Raw genomic sequence first — 23,340 nt, forward strand, 5'->3', positions numbered from 1 at the left:
TTATAATACATTGTCTTGAGTTATTGACTAATAGCCAGACCTTATCTTTGAAAACTTGCAGAGATTTTTTTTACTGATTTCTTTCAGCCCATTGTTCTTTCATGTTCTTCAATCTTGTTTGGTCATCAATGGCGGTTAGCATGAGTATTCTAGTTTATATGGTAATAATTAGTTCCATAGCCATAGCTGAAAACCAAAACCAGTTTGTCTACAACGGCTTCCATGGATCCAATCTTCATCTCAATGGAATAGCCAAAATCCATCCAAATGGCCTTTTGGAGTTAACAAACACTTCCTATCAACAAATCGGCCGTGCTTTCTTTCCGTTTCCGATCAAATTCAATACGTCGTCGTTTTCAACGACCTTTGTGTTTGCCATAGTCCCCAAGCTCCCTAAACTCGGTGGCCATGGCATTACCTTCACTATCTCACCATCAATTGAGTTCTTCAACAGAGCTCTTGCAAATCAATACCTCGGCCTGTTCAATATTACCAGCAATGGTCACCCGACCAACCGCGTTTTTGCGATTGAATTGGATACGATGAAGAACCCCGAGTTCGAAGATATCGATGATAACCATGTCGGGATCGATATCAACAGCTTACAGTCCTATGTATCAGCTCCGGCAAGCTATTATTCGGACAAGGAAAAGGAAAACAAGACATTGAGACTCTTAAGTGGAAAGCCAGTTCAGTTGTGGATTGATTATGATGAAAGGGATATGTTACTTAATGTAACAATGGCTCCTTTTGGAACTCAAAAACCATGGTTGCCTCTTTTATCAACAAACCTTAATCTTTCCATGTCGGGATCTATGCATGTTGGTTTCTCCGCATCAACTGGTTCGGTGCCAAGTGATCAGTACATTCTTGGGTGGAGCTTCAACAAAAGTGGGCAATCACAAAGCTTAGACTATGCCAAACTTCCGCCTCCGCCACCGCCCCGGAGCCGACCTCGGGCGAAACCCGATTTTCGGGTTGCGGTCCCATCGGTGATCTCGTGTCTTCTGGTTATAACATTCATTGGAACTGCTTACAAGATGTGGATAAGGAGATATGAAGAAATAAGAGAAGATTGGGAACATGAATATGGGCCTCATAGATTCTCTTATAAGGATCTGTATAATGCCACTAAAGGTTTCAAAGAAAGGGAACTATTAGGAATTGGTGGGTTTGGGGAGGTTTATAAAGGTGTATTGCCATCTTCCAATGAACAAGTTGCAATCAAAAGGGTCTCGCATAGTTCCAAACAAGGGATGAAAGAGTTCATAGCTGAAATTGCTACTATGGGGAGGTTGAGGCACAGAAATTTGGTGCAACTCTTAGGGTATTGTAGGAGAAAAGGAGAGCTTCTTTTGGTCTATGATTTCATGGCCAATGGTAGCCTTGACACTTTCTTGTTTACCAATGAAAAAATGAACCTTAATTGGTCTCAAAGAGTTAAAATCCTTAAAGGAGTAGCTTCATCACTTGTTTACCTCCATGAAGATTGGGAACAAGTTGTGATTCATAGAGATATAAAAGCTAGCAATGTTCTATTAGATGCACAACTTAATGGAAGATTAGGCGATTTCGGACTAGCTAAGTTTTACAACCACGGATCGAATCCTCGAACCACTCGTCTCGTTGGTACAATTGGATACATTGCACCCGAGCTGGCTAGAACTGGAAAACCAACAACCGGGTCAGATGTGTTTGCTTTTGGCAACTTAATGTTGGAAATTGCTTGTGGGAGGAGACCTTTCGAACCTGAAAAATCACCAGAAGAAGTTATCTTGTATGATTGGGTCCTTGAGAATTGGAAAATCGGCTTGATTCTTCGAACAAGTGACCCGAGATTGGAAGGTAACTATGTGGTGGAAGAAATGGAGTTGATATTAAACTTGGGTTTGCTTTGTGCAAACCCCACACAAGAAATAAGGCCTAGCATGAGAAAAGTAATGCAGTATTTGGACGGTAATGCCTCTTTGTCAAATAATTTTTTTGATTCTGCCACAAATAGTTTGATCACAGCTCATAACCAAGAATCTCTCAATGGTACTTCATTTCAAGCATCAAGTGATAATATTTCTATCGTTTCTTTGTCTAGTTCAACCAAATCTAGTCTCTGCTATGGTAGGTGAATCCATAATCATTTGAGATTAGATGAGTGTTAAATATGGATGCATGTCTACTACAAATATATTTTGTTATGTGTTCAATCACAATAAACTAGATCCAATCATATTCAAGACTAGTACAAGTTTCAAAGTATGGGAATACTAATTTCTTTATGTACAATATGTCTTCAATTATCGACATAAAATTATATGTATGAATCTTTGAGCCCGATCATGTGCAAATTATTATGTATGTGTGAGTCCAATTTATTATAAAAGATAGAAAAGAAAACTTTCGATTGGTGTAGTTAATACGAACAAAAAAAACTCTATAATAGCGATTTTAACAATAAAGTGAAATAAATTTTTTATTGAATTATGATATAATTTACTTTTAAAATAATCAAAATAGCAGGATTAAAATTAATTTAATTTAAAATTTTAAAATCCAAATTAATCCAAGGAATATACTATCTAACCCCTTAGGTCCGGCTGACAAAACCCTCTTCACTTCGGCCATTCTCGTAAAACCCAATTTCTCAGTAACAGATTTTAGTGTCGCTTGTCCCCTTATCCCCTCCCCCAAAACCCACCGGAAAAAGATGCATTCTTTGGTCGCTGCATCCCACCTTCTCCCATCATCCACCCGCCGGCAATTGCCGCCGTCTCCTCCTTCTTCCTCGCGCGCTTCTTCACGCGCCACCACCATTAAATGCCGGTTCGCTTCTCGTAACGATGAACCCCGGAATCCCACTCCCTTCCTCCGCTCCCTCTCCAAACCCGTCGCGCTTGCCTCCGCTTCTGCAGCCACTCTTCTCATCCGCATCACCCCCATTTTCACCCTTCTATCAGGAGGCGGCGGAAACAACTGTGGCGGTAGCGGAGGTGGTGGTTTCTCCGGTGGTGGAGGTGGAAACAACGGTGGCGATGGAAACTTCTGGGAAAAGCTCTTTTCTCCATCGCCGGCTATTGCAGACGATAACAACCAAAACCAAGAATGGGATTCTCATGGATTACCAGCCAACATCGTTGTTCAACTCAACAAGCTAAGTGGGTTCAAAAAATACAAGCTTTCAGAGATTTTATTCTTCGATCGACGGCGATGGACCACCGTAGGAACCGAAGATTCGTTCTTCGAAATGGTTTCATTAAGGCCAGGAGGGATCTACACAAAAACCCAATTACAAAAAGAGCTTGAAACTTTAGCCACTTGTGGTATGTTCGAGAAAGTTGATATGGAAGGCAAAACAAACCCAGATGGAACTTTGGGGTTAACCATTTCTTTCGCTGAAAGCACTTGGCAATCAGCTGATAGGTTTAGGTGTATAAACGTGGGGTTAATGGCTCAATCCAAGCCTATTGAAATGGACCCTGATATGACAGATAAGGAGAAACTGGAGTATTACAAAAGCCAAGAGAAGGATTATAAAAGGAGGATTGAAAGAGCTAGGCCTTGTTTGTTGCCAATGCAAGTGCATAGAGAAGTGTTACAAATGTTGAGGGACCAAGGGAAAGTGAGTGCTAGGTTGTTGCAGAAGATAAGAGATAGGGTTCAAAAATGGTACCATGATGAAGGGTATGCTTGTGCTCAAGTTGTTAACTTTGGGAACTTGAATACTAAGGAAGTGGTGTGTGAAGTTGTGGAAGGGGATATTACACAGCTTGTGATTCAGTTCCAAGATAAGCTTGGGAATGTTATTGAAGGGAATACCCAGCTCCCTGTTGTGAGGAGAGAATTGCCTAGACAGGTAGATGATTGATGCCTAGACAGCTTGTGATTCTTGGTTTTTATGTTCTAACTTTCTGTTTTGAATGTTTATGCGTAGTTTTTCAGCTATGAGAAACTAATGTAGAACCACATTGTGCATTTTGATATTTGACTTTATAGTTTTTGACATTCATTGCTGGTTAGCTGTGTACAGGGACTTGGGTGTGAGCGTTGAATAGCCTATATGTCCAATATGCATTAGATATGGGTACTTAAAGAAAAATGAGGAGTCCAAGCAATATAGCTTGTTGGTAATTTCTAATCTATGAGAATCTAATGGAAAACCACATTGTGTATTTTGACATTTGAATTTATACTTCTTGGCCTTCATTGCTAGTTAGCGGTGTTACTGGGACTTGGGTGTGAGCTTTGGATAGCCTATATGTCTGATGTACATTAGATATGGGTGCTAGATATGGATACTTCAAGAAAAATAGGAGTTCAAGCAGTATAGCTAGTCAGTGATTTCTAAGCTATGAGAAAGTAATGAAAACCACATTATGCATTTTGATACTTGACTTTATAGGTTTTGACCTTCAATGCTAGTTAGCTGTGTTACCGGGACTTGGGTGTGAGTGTTGCGTAGCCTACATGTCCAATATGCATTAGATATTGGTGTTAGTAAGGATACGTAAAGAAAAATGAGGAGTCTGAGCAATATAGCTAGTCGGTAATTTCGAAGCTATGAGAAACTAATGAACCACATTGTGCATTTTGATATTTGAATCTATAGTTTTCAGTCTTTAGTGCTAGTTAACTGTGTTTCCGGGACTTGGGTGTGAGCATTGGATAGCCTATATGTCTAATATGCATCAGATATGGGTACTTAAAGAAAAATGAGGAGTTTGCGCAATATAGCTAGTCTGTAATCTCTAAGCTATGAAAAACTAATGAAGAACCACATTGTGCATTTTGGCATTTGAATTTCTAGTTTTTGACCTTCATTGCTATTTAGTCATGTTACCGGGACTTGGGTGTGACGTTGGATAGCCCATATGTCCAATATGCATTAGATGTTTGTACTTCAAGAAAAATGAGGAGTCCAAATATAATAGCAAGTTGGTAATTTCTAAGCTATGGGAAACTAATGAATAACCACATTTTGCACTCTGCTATTTGAATGACATTCAATGCTAGTTAGCTGCGTTACACATATGTACATAGGTGTGAGTACTGGATACGAGTATACTCTGTTTAAGTTTTTCCATGTATTAGGAGGGTCCATTGAGGGTCATATCCCCGATGCATCATTCATGGATTTTAGGTGTAGGCACTTCAAGAAAAATGAGGAATCCGAGCAATATAGCTAGTTATGGTAGGATTTGATCTTTGGTTCAATCATAAAATTCATGAAGCAAATATTTGATTGTTTTCTTCATTCAGAAATTGCTATAATGATTAGATAAGTTAAATTGATAGTTACCAGAACATGAAATAGCATACAAGTGTATAGGAAAGAAAAACTATTACGAATATCGAGCACTGACTTCACTGCTTTTGGATAAGATCTTGTGAAGCATTGCTAATAAGATATACCTCTTCAATTAAACAGGTAATGAGTGATCTTTTGTTGATTGAAATGTTTGATTGTATTCTCCTATGAATGATTGATAGATAGTTTATACCTTTAGTTACGATGTTGCAATCGATCCCTATTTATTCATTTCACAAATGTTGTGTTTTGGTTGCCGATTGAAGTAACTAGTTTCAGTCTTTATGGTGATTAATTGTTGATTTATGTATGTGCTTTTGATTTACAGCTTCGACAAGGCAATGTTTTTAATATTGAAGCTGGGAAACAAGCCCTGAGGAACATAAACTCACTGGCTTTATTTTCAAATATTGAAGTGAACCCACAACCTGATGAGAAGAACGAAGGGGGCATCATTGTTGAAATAAAGCTCAAAGAGCTGGATCAAAAATCAGCCGAAGTCAGTACGGAGTGGAGTATTGTACCCGGACGTGGGGGCCATCCCACGTTGGTATGTAAATATAGTTTTATATTTTTACTCTGCAATTCTGCATGTAGGTAATAAGATATTTTGATTGAACTTATAGTTTCTTATATTGTGTGCGTACCGTGCTGTGTTTTCGTTCTAGGCTTCACTTCAACCTGGTGGAACTGTATCTTTTGAGCACCGAAATCTCAAAGGGCTTAACAGGTCCATTCTCGGTTCATTGACCACCAGTAACTTTTTTAATCCTCAGGTATCTTTTTCCCCAAATAATCATGTCAGTGTATCTCCCTCTCTCGTGGTTCTTGTAATGACTATTTTCGTCAGTGTTTAGTGTAAAATTTCATCTTACAATGTTCCCATTATTCTTTTCTTCAGGATGATCTTGCTTTCAAGCTAGAATATGTGCATCCATATTTGGATGGTGTTTATAATCCACGCAACCGAACTCTTCGTGCAAACTGCTTCAACAGCCGGAAACTGAGCCCAGTTTTCACTGGTGGGCCAGGAGTTGATGAAGTCCCACCAATATGGGTTGATCGAGCTGGTGTTAAATTTAACATTACAGAGGTAATCTGCTATGTTTAAAGAAGTTTTTGAAGTGATTTTTGGATTATCTGTGTCTCCGGAATCATTTATAATTGATATGATTATGCCAGAATTTCACTCGTCAAAGCAAATTCACTTACGGACTTGTGATGGAAGAGATAACAACTCGTGATGAAAGCAGTCATATATCTCCAAACGGTCAAAGAGTGCTTCCAAGTGGAGGCATCAGCGCTGATGGACCCCCGACCACACTCAGTGGTACCGGTGTTGATCGAATGGCATTTCTACAAGCGAATATCACACGCGATAATACCAAGTTTGTAAATGGAGCCATTGTTGGCGAGAGAAATGTGTTCCAGGTTAGCCTGCCTGTATATTTATGTTGTGAATCTTTTGATTGTATTAGGATAGTCTGTCTTTTCTAACACCGATTAATATCGGGAATGAGGTGAAAGCATACTTGTAAATGGGCCTTAATATGTTGGATTCATTCTAACGAGCAATAAAATATATTCAAAAAGGGACATGGGGGTCTAATCCTCAAAATATATGAATATAGGAAAAGAATCGAGCATGCATGTATCAAGTACATACCCTTATCCAGCACTCATCCCTGAGTCCGAGTAACATCAGTAGTTTATGCATAAATATACATTTTAGTCTGCCTAAAATTTGTTTCATAGCTAATTGCGGACATATATTTATTCAATGTAGGTGGACCAAGGACTTGGCATAGGCACCAAGTTCCCGTTCTTTAACCGCCACCAACTAACAATTACACGATTCCTCCAACTAAAGCAAGTGGAAGAAGGTGCCGGTAAATCCCCACCACCAATTCTAGTCCTTCATGGACATTATGGAGGTTGCGTGGGCGACCTTCCAAGTTACGATGCTTTTACACTTGGGGGCCCCTATTCGGTGAGAGGTTATAACATGGGTGAGTTAGGTGCTGCTCGAAACATTCTTGAGGTAAGAAGGATTGGAGATACCTACTTCTTTTCCTAATCTTTTGTTTGTTTTTCAATGTCATTACTTATGTTTCGCACAGAAACAGAAGCTAATGATAAAAAAGCCTTTGGAACCAAGATCAGAATAAGTGTTACATTATTTGAAATTACTAAAATTTATCTGAAAACCATTTTCTAATGTTACCTGCAGCTCGGAGCTGAGATCCGGATACCCTTGAGGAATACACACGTGTATGCATTTGCAGAGCATGGTAACGATCTTGGAAGTTCAAAGGATGTAAAGGGGAATCCAACAGAAGTCTACAGGCGAATGGGACATGGTTCGTCATACGGTGTTGGCGTCAAACTAGGACTAGTAAGAGCTGAGTATGCTGTTGACCATAACAACGGAACTGGTGCAGTCTTCTTCCGATTTGGAGAAAGATATTAAAATGTGATTTCGGGTCTAATTCTGCTAAGGTGGGCCGTTACAGGTTCCGGTTATGGTTGAACTGTTATTTATCTTAGAAAATCTTGTTGAGAAGTATGGAACTAGGCATATTCTTGTGTCAAATAAATTTTGTTTCGATTTTGTGCTATATAATTTTATCTTGTTCTGTAAAACCAAGGATTTATAAGGAAATTGTTGGTGCTTGATTACATACTCTTTCATGTTCTCAAAGAATAAAAACAGAACCGAATTCATTTTCGGGTTTTTCTAACTCAAAATAATACCCCTATTTCCTCCTACTTGAAAATTTTTGAGTACTTCAGTCATTGTTTTGTAGCTTTTAAAATAGCTTTTAAAATGAAGTGATTAAAATGTAAATTTATTAATAGTTTAGTAATTTTGAGTGTGATTGTTTTGTAGCTTTTAAAATGAAGTGATTAAAATGTAAACTTATTAATAGTTCAGTGACTTTGAGTGTAAATTTTTAAAGGTATCTAAGTCTCTTGGAATGGTGGCAAGTCGGAAAATTTTCAGATATTTAAATTCATAAAATTTGAATTCTAATTTGCTAAAATTTTAACTAGTGGGTTCGGATATTTGAATTTGAACCTGCAACTATTAATCGAATAAGCAATGTCAATTCAGATAATGGATGTAGAGAGGAAAATGAACTTAATTATCAAGTTCATACACCAAAATAGATACCAAAATGGACTCAAAGTGATATTAACCCTTAATAGTTTATATATGACATTACCCAATCATCGGAGCCAAGCATTTCTTCGATTTTGCCCATCATGCACCGTTCATTTCAATCATCCACTGATGCCTACGCCAATCTTATAGAAACCTACGCTCATGATCGAGCATTGAAACCAGGAAAACTACTTCATGCGCACCTGATCGTCAAAGGGTTGGCTCATTTGACATACTTGGCTACCAAGTTGATAGCTTTTTACACAGAGTGTGGCCAACTATCAATTGCTCGTAAACTGTTCGATAAAATTCCCAAAAGAGATATCCATCATTGGATTTCAATCATAAGGGCATATACTCGACGCGGGTATTATCAGGAGGCGATTGGTGTTTTCACCGAAATGCAAACAGAAGGTTTGGGAATCGACAAATACCTTATCCCCAGTGTTTTGAAAGCTTGTGGACATGTTTTGGATCAAGAAACGGGGAAGAAAATACATTGCTTGTGCGTCAAGAAATCTTTCGAAAGTGATGCTTTTATTACAAGTTCCCTTATCGATATGTATTCGAAATGCGGACAAGTTGAGAAGGCAAAAAAAGTGTTCGATGGGATGTTTGTGAAAGATTTGGTAGCTTTGAATGCTGTTGTTTCGGGGTATGCTCGAATGGGGATTGTAGAAGAAGGGTTAAGTTTAGTGGAGGAAATGAAATTGATAGGAGTTAAGCCCGATGTGGTTACTTGGAACACTTTGATTGCCGGGTTTTCAAAGAAAGGTGATCATTTGTCAGTGTCTAAAGTTTTTGAATCGATGTTGGATAACGGGATCGAGCCTGATGTTGTATCATGGACTTCTGTTATATCGGGGTTTGTACAGAATTTTCAATATGATGAAGCTTTTGATACTTTTAAGAAGATGATGAAACAAGGGTTATATCCGAGCTCGGCTACAATTAGTAGTCTTTTTCCTGCTTGTATGAATACAGTTAATTTGAAACATGGGAAAGAGGTTCATGGATATGCAACAGTGATTGGAGTTGTAGATGATGTTTACGTGAAGAGTGCTCTTGTTGATATGTATGCCAAGGGTGGCTTTATATCCGAAGCTCAAACTTTGTTTTACAAAATGTCTGAAACGAGCATTGTTACCTGGAATTCGATGATTTTCGGGTACGCAAATCATGGATATTGCGAGGAAGCAATACAGCTTTTCGAACAAATGGAGAAGGAAGGAAAGAAGCCAGACTACATGACTTTCATTGCTGTCCTTAATGCATGTAGCCATGCCGGATTAGTTGAGCTCGGAAAGAGTTTATTCAACTCGATACAAGAGAGGTATGAGATTTCCCTAAGGGTAGAACATTATGCTTGCCTAGTAGATCTTTTAGGTCGAGCCGGGAAACTCGATGAGGCTTATGATGTTATTAAAACAATGCCTATGGAACCGGATTTATTTGTATGGGGTGCATTATTAGGAGCATGTAGGAACCATGAGAATATCGATCTTGCTGAACTAGCAGCTAAGCATCTACGGGAGCTTGAGCCTGGTAGCAAAGGAAACAATCTGTTGTTGGCGAATTTATATGCTGATATTGGTAGTTGGGGAAATGTTGAAAAGATAAAGACGATGATGAAGAAAAAGAGGTTGAGAAAGTTTCTAGGATGTAGTTGGATAGAAGGCTTGTAATTTCTTTGGCTTGCGTTATTCGGTTGCTCTACTGGTTGTGTAGCTGCCATAACTATCTGCCTGCATGAACAGAGGTCTGAAACCAAAGGGCTTGTCGGGTCTGTTGAAAGCTACAAGCAAAGCCAAAAAGGTAACATTTCTACCAGTTTCTTCGAGTATTTCGTTTCTATTAGAAGGTAACTTAAGCTTGATTCGAAATTTGAAGTTCAAAGCTCGAGCTCAATTCAACATAAAGATTGAATTGCTCGAGCCTACTTGCCATAGCTAGTTTACTTGGTAAAAAGCTCAATTTTTGTGCTTAAACTCGAACTTAACTTCTGGTTATAAAAGATTTTCAATGTTAACTAAAACTGAAAAAAGCCCAAGCTGGTGATCTACATGAGTTAAACATTAAGATACTCGATTTTGCTCGAATTGTAGTTTAAGCAGCTTGACTCAAAAATATTGAGTCGAATTCGAATTCTTCTTAAACGAACCCGAAATTTTACTCACATTAATGTTCTTTCTGGTACAATTTATTAGGTTTTCCAAATTCAAACCATCAATGCAAGTGTAAAATATTTTGAGGGTTCAGTTTAGAATATTTTAAAGATTAGGGATCAATTTAAAATTTATGTCATAGTTTGGGACGTTTGATGAAATTAACCCTATAGTATTTGTTATTTTATTTTATTTTTCCTATGCCGGGTCTCCTCGGTTAATAAATACTCACAATGGGCGAAGATGCAAAATCCAACGGCTCATATTAATTCACCCACGTCGACAAGTAACATGGCAGCGGTTAGATTTAAAAGCAGGTCCACGTGGCACTATCTAGAGCTTTCTCTCTTCAACCTTAAAACTGAAATTAGAAAAAAGATAAAAAATAAATCGCTATGAACAGTACAATTTCTGACAAAAATAAAAAGAGAGCGTAAATCGAAAGGGAGAGAAAATTTTATTGCATTCTCTTCTTTTCCCTTTTTTTTTTGTAATTTTCTCTGAAAATTGCTCATTTTATTCAATTAAATGGACGGCCGTTTGATCGACTGATCTTCGTGTGTCGTGTAAGTAAAACTTTTCGGCTTTGTTTTTTTTTTTTTGGTATTGAATTCTGTTTGTTTGCTGAGAAAAAAAACGGAGGAAAAATTGATATTCTTGTTTTGCTTTTCCATTGCGATTTCTCCTCAATTTTTAGCCTCATGAGATTTTGATTCATACAGTGCAATTTAAGTTACTGTGCTAATATTGTCTTATTTTAAATTCATTCGTTTTGCTTGATTTCGCGGTTGCTTCTATCTTTGTATTTGATCGTATTAACAACATGAGGTTTTTAAATCGTAAAGCTTGAATCTCTGCTTATGAGAATGTGTAAACTATGGCTTAATTAGCATAAAACAATGGAGCTTTAGAGCCGATGTTAAATTAGTAAAATAATGATAATTGATAATGTAAATGACATTGCAGTTATCGAACAATTTGATTCATTGTTTTATTTTTTTAAGTAATTTTTTAGGAACTGAGAAATAGATAAATATGGTGGTTCTAAGCTATAAACAAACTTTCTATTGGATTTGTTAAGCTTTAATGGCATTTGAAAGCCAATTGAATCATTAAATTGGTTGGTTAGGTCTAGATCGTTTTCATTTGTAATGGGATTACTATGATTCTGTTTCCAACTGTTATGGTACTTTATCTTTGGAGCTTGGAGAAGTTTTTAACAGTATTTTAGTCATAATTTTCGTTAACAAGATTGAAATCTTTGGATTTGTGATGGCCGTTTCAGAGCTTACTGTGTTTTGATAAACGAGTATATTTAGTTATCATATGTAGAAAGTGTTTTTAGCTATTAATCCTTAAATTTTGAGTCGATTTCAATTTAGTAAAGCATTTATTTCGTTTATCCCTGCTTTATTTGATGACTTATATGTTTGAAACGTCATAGGATTTGAAGGTTGCAAGAGAAGAGGCTATTTGTCTAGCATCTCCCACCTTTTAGACAAGTGAAGTTTCAGAGTCTTTGTGACAATGAGCTTTGTTTTCCGAGGTAGTAGAGGAGATATTGAGAGCGGGTTTTCAGGATTTATTCATGAACGTCCTGCCGTGGTATGTTAGCTTTGTCCATACCTGTATACTTGTTTGGTTGCACAATCATCAAATACTGTATAACGGGACTCTATCTGTCATTGTGCTATTCCTTTTCCAGCGTATACATGCATCTCGGCCTGTTAATTCCAATTCACTGGCCTTCTTTGTTACAGGTAATGTTATGTTCTCCATTGCATCTGTTTGTTTCTTTTTCTTTTTTTGTCACTGAATCATTCCTTATTGTCTTTCTAACTTGTATTTCTAAACTGTTGTTACCCGATTGTTTTCTGGCAGTTCTTTTGTTATTCATGATTTTAAACTCTCACCAAATGTCTCCAAATTTTCTGGTACGTACACAATACACATTCACTGAATCACTAGGAGCATGCTAGCTGTTAACACATCATGAATGTATTCTCTCTGTCTGTGCGTGCAGCTTTGGCTAGTAGTAGGCATCTTTTTAATGGCTACTAGCCTTAGGATGTATGCAACTTGTCAGCAACTTCAAGCTCAGGCTCGAGCTCACGCTGCTGCAGCTAGTGGTTTGCTTGGTCATACCGAGTTGCGTTTGCACATGCCACCATCAATAGCTTTTGCTACAAGAGGACGCTTACAAGGACTAAGACTCCAACTTGCCCTTCTCGATCGTGAATTTGATGACCTAGGTATGCTGTTTTCTTTTTCAAAATTCACCGATGTGATTCTGTGGTTTAGTTTTTAACATGCACTGAATGATATGCAAAAGGGTTTTGGTTGTTACTAGTTTGGTTCTTTGAAGATTAATACTTCCTTTCTTCTATAGATTATGACACCCTGAGAGTGTTGGATGATAATACTTCCACAAGTCATTCAATGAGCGAGGAAGATATAAATGCTTTACCTGTGCACAAGTACAAGGTCCATGGCCCGGAGAGGTACTCAAGATTTTACTACCTATAGCTTGCTTTGGTTGTGAACTAGCATCTGTGGCTTGCTTTATTTTTTGTGTGATCAAATTCATATTTCAATCAACTGATCTTCCTTGTTATTTTTACAGTGCAGGATCATCATTGCAACAGGCATCTTCTTCGTCAGTCACAATTGAGGTATCAATAATTAGTTCTATTTTTTATATAAATCCCTTCTGCAGTTGCTCATTCTATTTTTCAGTTGCTTTTTCATGAAGTTTTATATGTTTCAAAGAAGATCTCGGTAACATAACAAGTTATCAGGAACATCTCCTATACAAAATTGACATAATCGGAGAGAAATTAAAGTGTTGAAGATTCTTTCCGAACCATTTCATATGTGCTGTTTCATGGATCGTTTTTATAGTCTAAAGTCCCAAATATGTGTTGCAGCAAAAGCAAGATTCCCGGAAAGGTGATGGGAACATGAAGGCTTCAGATGATGAACTAACTTGCTCTATTTGCTTGGATCAAGTCAATGAGGGGGAGCTTGTTCGGAGCTTGCCATGTTTGCATCAGGTTCTATTTTTACAGTCTACTCATGTTTTCTTTTGTCATCTAATGATTTTATGGTGTACTGTTTCTCCCAATATCTTCGGTCATCGTCTCTTATGTGAAAAGAAAATGAATTACAGCAACCAATATGCCTCGTCAAGAGTGCAATATCGAGTTTTTTAGAGAATAGAGCCTATGAACTACAAAAGTATTACAAAATCAGTGCAATATTTCATGTTATCAAATGGTAAAAGTACTATGGAGGCCCTTCGGATTGCATTTTGCCTGCTGTACTACAATAATGGGTAAATTAGTGTCTGTACATTAGATCAAAGAACAAATTGGTCTTTCTGTTAAAAATTTCCATCTATTTTTACTATTAAAAACTGATTCATGTGCATTAGCATGATGTACATGTCGTATGCCACATATCATTGTCTTGTTATTTCATCAGCCACACTGGGTTTTAATGGTAAAAATGGATGAAATTTTTAACAAAAATGACCAATTTGCTCTTTGAGTTACTGTACAATGATTAATTTGTTCATTTTTTTTAGTAAAGGAGACAAAATGCTATCTGACTTCTAGTACAACGGCTTCCATGATACTTTTACCATTATCAAATGTTTCAAAATCACATGCTTCCTTCGTATCTCAAATGGATGACCTACTGTCATGATTAGAAGTCTGTCCTTGACATATAATTTTGCATATCATTTTTAATTCTTGATGATTCATTAGTCTCCTCTTGCTTCTTTAGTTCTTTTATGCTTAGTCCTCGGTTATGATGCTTGAAGATAAATCCCAAGTCCAAATCTTTCCTAGCTGTAAATGGAGGTTATCTCCACGCCCTTTTGATTTTATGAAACTTGATGCATCAATTAACTTTTCCTTCTTACAGTTCCATACCACCTGTATTGATCCATGGCTGCGGCAGCAAGGCACATGTCCAGTATGTAAGTTTAGAATGGGGTCGGGATGGCAGGAAAACAGGGAGAGTGAATCAGATGATTCGGACATGGTTTAACTCAACTCCCCTGGTAATACAATCCGAAGTATATATTTACATTAAACATTAATTTTTCCGGAGATCCATCTTCAGATCTCCTTTAGGATTGGAATCTTATCTATCTTCGGCTCCATGGAAGGAACTGAGGTTAGAGTTTCATCATGCTTAGCCTTGTACATTTAACTTCTCTTTGACTTATGCTGTTTCTTGCCCCATCAGTGTTAGGGATTATCGGGGTCGGCAATCCCGACATCCGAGCATGTAGTTGACTGGAATTTATGCAATCTCAATGAGACTTTTCATTTATTGCTGATTACCATCAATCATCTTATTGCCAAGGGCTTCTTGGAATAGCAGTTTTTATGATCTTGGACTATAATGGAACTTTTTTGCATCTTAATTTTGGATATTTTGTTAGCATTTTATCGTATCTTAAATGGAAAAACAATCCGGATTTTGGAACTAGTGTCGAATATGTTAATTTTTAAAAGGAGTTTGTTTCATAAATTTAGAAGATAGTATTTTACTCTTAGTCCTTGAATTTTGAAAATTTAGTTGTGGAGTTTGATTATGTTGATATTTTCATCTTTATATTTTTGAATTTTGGATTTTAAAATTCTAATGGGAACTTTCGGCTCCAAATAAAAGTTGTTAAATTCATTGAATAGAATGAGATGGTCTTTTAAGAGTATTACATGAAAATAGAAGGTTGACATAACACATTCGTAGATATGATTATATGTTTATTAATGAGATTTAAAATAATAATCTTTAATTTAATGAATTTAACAACTTGAAATTTTAAATTTTAAGAATATAAAAGTTAAAAATGATTAAATTAGATTTTATGTACACGAGCTATGTAGATAGGTTTAATCACATTTTATCGCGAACAATGTGAGAGAGAGCAGTGATTAAGGTTTTTAATATTTTATTTTACATTAATAATAGTTCAGAATATTAATTTTTCGAGTGATGATGTGACACAATATCAAAATATTATATCATCATATCTTTTATGGAGTCCAATTCAAGGACCAAAATGAAAAAATTATCAAATGCAAATATCAAAGTTGACAAAAGAATATTACTAAATTTAAAAGCAAAAAAATAATATAAATACTTTTTGGTATCAAAATCCTGAACATAAATATGACATTGCGATTTTTCTATTATATCGTATCCAACATATATTATTGTATCGTATTTAAACACATGTGAATGCTGAAAGGTTTAGTGCTTCACAGTTCCCAGTGTGAGTTTCACTGTTATTATCAACACTGTAAAATATATACGCACATTTACTAGGAAAAGGAACATAAGCATGAAGAAATCGCCATTATTATTTTACTGTACGCATACTCTGAAGCAAGTAAAGTAGAGTTCTACAACTACAAATAGTATAACAGAAGAATCGCAGTTGGTGCAACCACAAATATATAGGTAAAACTATACTATTAGCCCTCTATTATATGTAATCTAATCTCTGTATTATAATTTTGTCATTTTTAATCTTTGTATTTCTAATTTTAAAATTTTAGACGTCACTTAGACAGTTAAATTTGTTAAGTCAAATTTTACTATTTTTAAAATCTTATACAGCAAATATATTACTACATGTATAACGACATACCAACTTGTTATTTTCACATAATACTCATAAAAAAACCATGTTATATGAACTAAAACTGATCGAACGGAGACTAAATAATGGAATTTGACCTAACGAACTTAATTACTATGTTTGGGTCCGGATGAAAAAGTACAAAGATTAAATTGATCAATTCTAAAAGTAAAACGATTAAAATTGATCAAATTAAAAATATAGACTAAATTTACCGCTTATATATAATACAAGGATTAATACCAAAATTTAACGAAAATTATTATCCAAAATAAAATTTGGTCATTGAACTATTATTCCATTAAAAAAAACCCATTTTAGCCATAGATTTGAAGCTAAATTTGGTTTATACTTAATGTGTAAGATTGTGTTTAATGGGTTAGTTAATTTATAGTAAGACCTATGAAAGAAGTAGTAATCATTTCATTTGTTGCTTAAAAGAAAGGTGGGTCAAAAGTCGTCTTCGCCTTAGCCTCATTTGAGTCCCAGTTCACCAACCAAAATCCATATATGCATATATTTCCCAGTTAGGGTTTGATGAAAATGATATTCGATTATTTAATATAATAATTTACTGCTTTCTAGTTAGCTAAAAATAGATATAACATTTACTAAAAATTGGTACTTACGATAAATACGATGCAGTCTTTATTAAGTAACGTACCTATAAGGTGAGATTTTATTAAATGAGATCTTGTGGCATCCTTTTTAAATCAACGATTGCAGTTAAAAGATAGAAATAAGAAAATTGTAACCGTTTGATCAAGCCACGTCAAAAATTAAGAAATTGTACTAATGGCCTAGAACTTGTTAAATCAATTACTGAGAATACATTGTTTTTCTCTAAAAATTAGTTTCTCTCCTTCGGTGTTGAAACGAGATGAATTGATTAAAACGTAAACACATATTTTTTAATGCAAAATCTACATTTATTTTAAGTTTATTGCCAATTGACGAGGAGGGAGAATATCGTAACTCTAGTTTTTTTTTTATCTATTTTGATCACCAAGAGTTAACTATAGAATTAGATCTTGTAATATATTCATTAAAAATTACGATAGACACGTTACGATAAAAAATGTCCGTGAATATATACACACTAAATTATGTCATACTCAAATGTAACTTTGATTGGTATAATAAATTTAATGCTTGAATAGCAAATCTCATAGTGTTATTATTGTTTTAGATGATTTATTTCAACTTTAAATTAATTTTTATAAATTTTATATAAAATGTTAATTTTAAAATACCCATTTATATATATATATATAATTGTGATTACTATATATGTTGGATCAATTGAGATGCACATTGGTTGGGATGTTTGTTTCACTGTTTTCTTGGGTGGCAATATAGAAGATATGAAGTATGATGATATCTCTTTCCCGGGCTCCATTAATCTTTGTAAGTAAAAAATAAAAATTATTTTATTAATCTCAGAAGCAAACTTGGGGATTTTGAGATCAGATTAGAAAAATGGAAATATTGTAATTTTCATTTGAGTCTTGACTGTACATATATATTTATACAAAATCTAACTCTACTCGTAATTTCTTCAAACCTTTAAATTAAAGAAAAATGTGTTTACTCATATTGAATCCACTAAGACTTCATCCGTTATTCCATTTTTATATATGTATATATTATTCGAATGAATATTTAATTTGAGATGTTAATTGAAGATTTAAATATAATTTCTTTATTACTTCACTATAGTTCAATTGACTAATAGAGAGTTTACAGATATAAATATAATATAATTATAATATATTTGCGAGTAGAGTATAATCATAAATATATATCCGAGTAACTACAAACTAAAATAACCCAACACAAAACAAAAAGGGATTGAAAACCGAAATAATTTGAACAAAACCGACCCACTTATGACAACAACACAATGAAACTAGCTGTTTTAAGGGTTTAAAAAATGGTGAAATATTGTGTAGAAAGATAAGATAGATCGACGGGTATAACAAGAACTAAAAACAAACAATGATTAACATACTTTAATGATACTCGACAGTGAATAAAACTGGGTCCAATGTTTGGTAATCTTCTTGTTTTCGGTTCCAAAAAAAATATGTTCCCATTCTTATTACCTAATCAACCAAACACACACACACACACACACACACACTACATACATTCTTTCTTCTGTCCCCCTATATATACATACATTTTTCTCCATGTTTTGTCATGAACAAACACACACACACGCATATATATAAATATATACACTCCAAAATTTAAACCCTAATAGCTTCGGGGGGGAAAACATAACGAGAGCTTTGTTTTTCCAACATGAGGTTTCCAGGTTTTTTGTCATCGGCAGTTACGGTTATCTTGTTTGTTGGTTGTTTCATGGCGGTTCCTGAGGTTGTCACTGCAAAACATGGCGGCGGGGTTACCAGACACTACAAGTTCAGTGTATGCTTCCATTGCTATGTATATGTATAATGTGTGTGTATATATATATAATATTTTTGCATTGTTTACTATTATTTGTGAAGTCAAATACATTATTAGTCATTTAACTTTTTTTTTTGTCACTGAACTATAAAAAGTTACAAAATAGTCACCTAACTATTCAATATTATTTTAATCCGGTCACCGGCCAGTTGGCTAAAACACCCGAAAATCCAAGATAGTTGGGTTACTAATTAAGTGACCAGAAAAGAAAAAAAGACCTAGCCGAGTGTCTACTAATTTAGTTTACCCTAATATATTAATGACATTGTTGAGGCAATACACTTTCAACAAGCTCGGTTATATTTTGATTGGTATTTTGTTTCTCAACTTTATCAAGAGCCCTGAATAGGTTCATAGAGTGAAGAAAGCCTTACAATATCTCAATAGACAAAAAAAACTTGCAATCCGAAGAGTTTACTCATGCTTTGATTCGACTCCATGAACTATGACATATAAAGCATGCTTCCCGTAAATGAACTATTTATTATAATGCCATACACAAATTCTTTGGTTTGCCATGGTTTTTGCTTATCCAAGCACTATTGTTAGGATTTTTGCAGAATTGAAAGACAATTTTGACAGAAGACAAGACATTACATATATATTTTTGGTTGCAGATAAGAATGAAGAATATTACACGATTGTGCCATAGTAAGAGCATTGTTACAGTTAACGGCAAGTTCCCAGGGCCTCGTGTTGTTGCCAGAGAAGGAGACCGTTTGGTCGTTAAAGTAGTTAATCATGTTCCTAACAATATCTCCATTCATTGGTAAATATGAAAAGCCTTTGAATTTAATTGTAGTTAGGGCAAGTTAAAGGGATTGGCTAAACTAACTTAATTGAGTTTGCTCCAGTCAATTCGATTAAGTCGATTATAATAATAAAAGAGATTTTGTAGGCTGTTAAAATATGTTATATCGATAAATTGGATTTTCATAACGAATGCTATCAGCATAGATATTGAAACCAAACCAGATTAATTGGTCATATTGATCTAGAATAAGGGAGAAAATCGGTTAACTCGCGAACCGGTATAAACCGATTGAGCGACAATAGAACCGAATTTTATTTTTTTAAAATTTATTATAAATTTTTAATAATTTATTTAATTAAAATTGAACAAACCTTTTCATAGGCATGGAATTAAGCAGCTTCGAAGCGGATGGGCAGATGGGCCTGCATATATCACACAATGCCCCATTCAAACAGGCCAGTCTTACGTTTACAACTTCACAATAACCGGACAAAGAGGAACTTTGTTCTGGCATGCTCACTTTTCATGGATGAGAGCTACTGTTTATGGCCCACTCATCATCCTCCCAAGGCGCAATGAATCTTATCCTTTCATTAAACCTTACAAAGAAGTCCCTATTTTGTTTGGTAAGCTGTATTGCAAGAAAATCACCATTTTATTTTTGTGTATACGGTGTTCGACGATTTGACTGAATGAGTTATTTTTGGCTTGTTGAACTATAGGTGAATGGTTTAATGCTGATACTGAAGCTGTTATCAATCAGTCACTTCAAACTGGTGCTGGCCCAAATGTTTCCGATGCCTACACTCTCAATGGTCTTCCAGGCCCATTGTATAATTGTTCTGGCAAAGGTATATCATATTCGGAATTAGAACCGTTTAAGGATCGAGTTATTAGTTTAAGCTTAGATATTTGTTGATATTTAGAGTATTTGAACAAAAATATTAAAAAAAAAACGAGAAAAATAAAAATTTAAACACCTTTAGAATATGACTGAGGCACTAGCGTACTTCAATCGGACTCATTTTTTAAGTTTATACTATGTTATCTCTTTTTTATTTTCATATATTATATGAAAATTAACTATATTATACTATAATATGAATATAACTATAAATATAAATAAATATTTTAAATTTATGTTAAGAAATTTAATAAAATATTAAATAAAATGACTTTTCTAAAAATATATTGTAGGTAGGTCTTAACTAGAAATATTCATGGGTTGGATTGGACCGAAGCTTGAGATCAAGCCATTCAAATGACTCATTTTACTGTTTAAAAGAATAATTTTCATTTAAATTTAATTATAAAATATTTTATATTAATATAAACTTTTTTATATTTATATTATTTTTAAATAAAAAAATGTGCCGGACTGAGCCAACTCGAGATTGAAAAATCTAAGCTCAAGCATAAAGCAGATGGGCAATTTAGCCCATGAACATATCTAATCTTAATGGGCTTGAGTTAATTTTTAAACAGGCGAAATTTGAACCCATATCTAGAGTTCAACTAAGCTTAGGCAACTATCTACAATATAAATATTATACATGGATTCGGTCCAAAAATACCTCTATTCGTAATTGTGTCCGTGTTTTTCTTTTTTGACATAAATTGTGTTTTGTATCGAGTTTTTAAGTTTTTTTTTTTTTTTTTGTCAGATACATATAAATTGAAGGTAAAGCCCGGAAAAACATATCTACTGAGGTTAATCAATGCTGCACTCAATGATGAACTATTCTTCAGCATTGCAAACCATAGTGTCACTGTCGTGGAAGCCGACGCAACGTACGTGAAACCGTTCGTGACCGACACATTAGTGATAGCACCGGGACAAACCACCAATGTGCTCCTAAAGACCAAATCGCCAGCCCCTGATGCCGCTTTCTATATGTTGGCTAGACCCTATTTCACCGGCATGGGCACAATCGACAACACAACCGTTGCCGGCATCCTCAAATACGAAAACCCGAAAAACCTGGAAAATGCTCCATTGTTTAAACCAAGCTTACCTGCCATCAATGCCACAAATGTTGTAGCCAATTTTTCAAACATGTTCAAAAGTTTAGCCACCAACAAGTTCCCTATCAATGTCCCACAAAAAGTGGACAAAAGGTTCTTTTTTACTGTTGGCCTTGGAACCAACCCTTGTCCTAAAAACCAAACATGTCAAGGACCAAATGGTACAAAATTTGCAGCTTCAATGAACAATATCTCCTTTGCACTCCCTACAACAGCTTTGTTACAATCCTATTTCTTTTCTAAAAACGGGGTTTTCACCGCCGATTTCCCGGATTCCCCTCTTCATCCGTTTAATTACACCGGCACTCCGCCGAACAACACACACGTTATTAACGGTACCACTAAAGTTGAAGTGTTACCGTTCAATGCGAGCGTCGAAGTGATCATGCAGGACACTAGTATATTAGGTGCTGAGAGCCACCCTCTCCATCTCCATGGCTATAATTTCTATGTTGTTGGTCAAGGTTTTGGTAACTTTGATCCTAAAAATGATCCTTCAAAGTTCAACCTCGTAGATCCGGTTGAAAGAAACACCATTGGTGTCCCCTCCGGTGGTTGGGTCGCGATTCGGTTTCAAGCAGACAATCCCGGTAACGATTCTTATCATATAGTTCATAGTTGAATTATGGTTTTAGTCTCTTCAGTGCTTATACTTTAATTAAACATGATTTGATTTTGTACAAACATTTTAATTAATCAAAATAATTTAGCTTTTTCTTAAAAACTCCCTTTAAACGCAAAAATTCACATCAATATTTTAATCGAAATAGTAAATGATGTTAACTATTAGGATTAATTAATGATATTTTAAACGATATTTTAAGAGTAAGACTAAATTCTGCAGAATTAAAGCATTGGAATTAAATTCTCAACTTGAACATAGTATAAGTAATAATAGGTTTAATTTCGGTTTTAATCCTTTTATTATGTTGAAATTTAATATTTAATCACTCTTCTTTAATTTGATATAATTTAATCCGATTTATAATGTTATTAGTAGGTCTAAATTAAAAAAAAGCATATTAGTTGGCTGCCATTGAAAAGACGATATGAATTTTATTTTATTTCATTCAACGTTATGTTCAACCAATAATAAACTTACACGATTTTTTTTAAGAAACATCTCATATATATATATATATATGTAATAATACAGGTGTTTGGCTGATGCACTGTCACTTTGATGTTCACTTGAGCTGGGGCTTAAGAATGGCATGGATAGTGTTGGACGGAAAACTTCCTAACCAGAAACTGCCGCCGCCGCCGTCGGATCTTCCCAAGTGTTAAAACTTTTTTGTCTCTTTGATGGGGACTTGAAAATATATCAATCTTGCCATATATATATATATAATATATACACATATAATTGTTTTGTTGTTGTCTTATAAAGCCAACATTGGCATTGAACATGGTTCTTTGCTGTTTGGAGAATCTATCACCAACACAAATGGTGAAGGTTTTGTATACTTTGTATGAGTTTCAATGCAGTTGTTGCGGCCAATAATAAATACTTTATTCTCAAAAAAATATCAATTTTTATAATTTTATGTTAATTAATCTGATAAAAATATCATTTTTAAGAATAGTTAAAAAAATTAAAATTCTCTGTAAAAAGTAAATGTATTAAATTCTAAATTATTAATAGTATAATTTGTCCCAAAAAATAATTAACCCAATAAAAAAGCATACATATCACAAACTATATTAATTGAGATTAAAAGTTCAACACTTTGTTCTTAAATCAGTCCTTCAAGCTTTCTACTATCTTCACAGCAAACATATTTAGAACTAGGT

At 34.9% G+C, this 23,340-nt stretch overlaps 5 protein-coding genes across 5 annotated transcripts; all 5 read left to right on the forward strand.

Annotated features, from left to right (window-relative positions):
- The first annotated feature begins 18 nt into the window (after nt 1–18).
- On the forward strand, nt 19–2,328 carry LOC105781851 (L-type lectin-domain containing receptor kinase IV.2). Its single transcript, XM_012606371.2, has one exon. It carries the CDS (start codon nt 102–104, stop codon nt 2,121–2,123), a length of 2,022 nt encoding a protein of 673 aa, XP_012461825.1. The 5' UTR covers nt 19–101; the 3' UTR covers nt 2,124–2,328.
- A 262-nt stretch (nt 2,329–2,590) lies between these two features.
- On the forward strand, nt 2,591–7,978 carry LOC105781850 (protein TOC75-3, chloroplastic). Its single transcript, XM_012606370.2, has 7 exons — nt 2,591–3,847; nt 5,628–5,849; nt 5,968–6,075; nt 6,201–6,392; nt 6,482–6,730; nt 7,086–7,340; nt 7,530–7,978. Exons 1-7 carry the CDS (start codon nt 2,702–2,704, stop codon nt 7,767–7,769), a joined length of 2,412 nt encoding a protein of 803 aa, XP_012461824.1. The 5' UTR covers nt 2,591–2,701; the 3' UTR covers nt 7,770–7,978.
- Nucleotides 7,979–8,290: 312 nt separating this feature from the next.
- LOC105781853 (pentatricopeptide repeat-containing protein At5g59600) lies at nt 8,291–10,150 on the forward strand. The gene has a single exon (XM_012606373.2). It carries the CDS (start codon nt 8,567–8,569, stop codon nt 10,148–10,150), a length of 1,584 nt encoding a protein of 527 aa, XP_012461827.1. The 5' UTR covers nt 8,291–8,566.
- Nucleotides 10,151–12,085: 1,935 nt separating this feature from the next.
- LOC105781855 (E3 ubiquitin-protein ligase SDIR1) lies at nt 12,086–14,974 on the forward strand. Its single transcript, XM_012606380.2, has 8 exons — nt 12,086–12,235; nt 12,336–12,390; nt 12,512–12,564; nt 12,654–12,882; nt 13,020–13,131; nt 13,254–13,302; nt 13,558–13,683; nt 14,561–14,974. Exons 1-8 carry the CDS (start codon nt 12,158–12,160, stop codon nt 14,684–14,686), a joined length of 828 nt encoding a protein of 275 aa, XP_012461834.1. The 5' UTR covers nt 12,086–12,157; the 3' UTR covers nt 14,687–14,974.
- Nucleotides 14,975–18,511: 3,537 nt separating this feature from the next.
- LOC105781852 (laccase-2) lies at nt 18,512–23,073 on the forward strand. The gene is made up of 6 exons (XM_012606372.2): nt 18,512–18,725; nt 19,385–19,536; nt 19,903–20,147; nt 20,244–20,372; nt 21,186–22,136; nt 22,703–23,073. Exons 1-6 carry the CDS (start codon nt 18,600–18,602, stop codon nt 22,831–22,833), a joined length of 1,734 nt encoding a protein of 577 aa, XP_012461826.1. The 5' UTR covers nt 18,512–18,599; the 3' UTR covers nt 22,834–23,073.
- The last annotated feature ends 267 nt before the right edge of the window (nt 23,074–23,340 follow it).

This window comes from Gossypium raimondii, chromosome 13, assembly GCF_025698545.1.
Source record: "Gossypium raimondii isolate GPD5lz chromosome 13, ASM2569854v1, whole genome shotgun sequence".
Taxonomy (NCBI): Eukaryota; Viridiplantae; Streptophyta; class Magnoliopsida; order Malvales; family Malvaceae; genus Gossypium; species Gossypium raimondii.

Coding starts and splice junctions, on each gene's coding strand:
- LOC105781855 (XM_012606380.2), top strand. CDS start 12,158: ATGAGCTTTGTTTTCCGAGGTAGTAGAGGAGATATTGAGAGCGGGTTT. Junction 12,883..13,019: donor TCGTGAATTTGATGACCTAG/GTATGCTGTTTT, acceptor TTTCTTCTATAG/ATTATGACACCCTGAGAGTG. Junction 13,303..13,557: donor CTTCGTCAGTCACAATTGAG/GTATCAATAATT, acceptor TATGTGTTGCAG/CAAAAGCAAGATTCCCGGAA.
- LOC105781852 (XM_012606372.2), top strand. CDS start 18,600: ATGAGGTTTCCAGGTTTTTTGTCATCGGCAGTTACGGTTATCTTGTTT. Junction 18,726..19,384: donor CCAGACACTACAAGTTCAGT/GTATGCTTCCAT, acceptor TTTTGGTTGCAG/ATAAGAATGAAGAATATTAC. Junction 22,137..22,702: donor GTTTCAAGCAGACAATCCCG/GTAACGATTCTT, acceptor GTAATAATACAG/GTGTTTGGCTGATGCACTGT.
- LOC105781850 (XM_012606370.2), top strand. CDS start 2,702: ATGCATTCTTTGGTCGCTGCATCCCACCTTCTCCCATCATCCACCCGC. Junction 5,850..5,967: donor GTGGGGGCCATCCCACGTTG/GTATGTAAATAT, acceptor TTTTCGTTCTAG/GCTTCACTTCAACCTGGTGG. Junction 6,731..7,085: donor GCGAGAGAAATGTGTTCCAG/GTTAGCCTGCCT, acceptor TATTCAATGTAG/GTGGACCAAGGACTTGGCAT.
- LOC105781853 (XM_012606373.2), top strand. CDS start 8,567: ATGCACCGTTCATTTCAATCATCCACTGATGCCTACGCCAATCTTATA.
- LOC105781851 (XM_012606371.2), top strand. CDS start 102: ATGTTCTTCAATCTTGTTTGGTCATCAATGGCGGTTAGCATGAGTATT.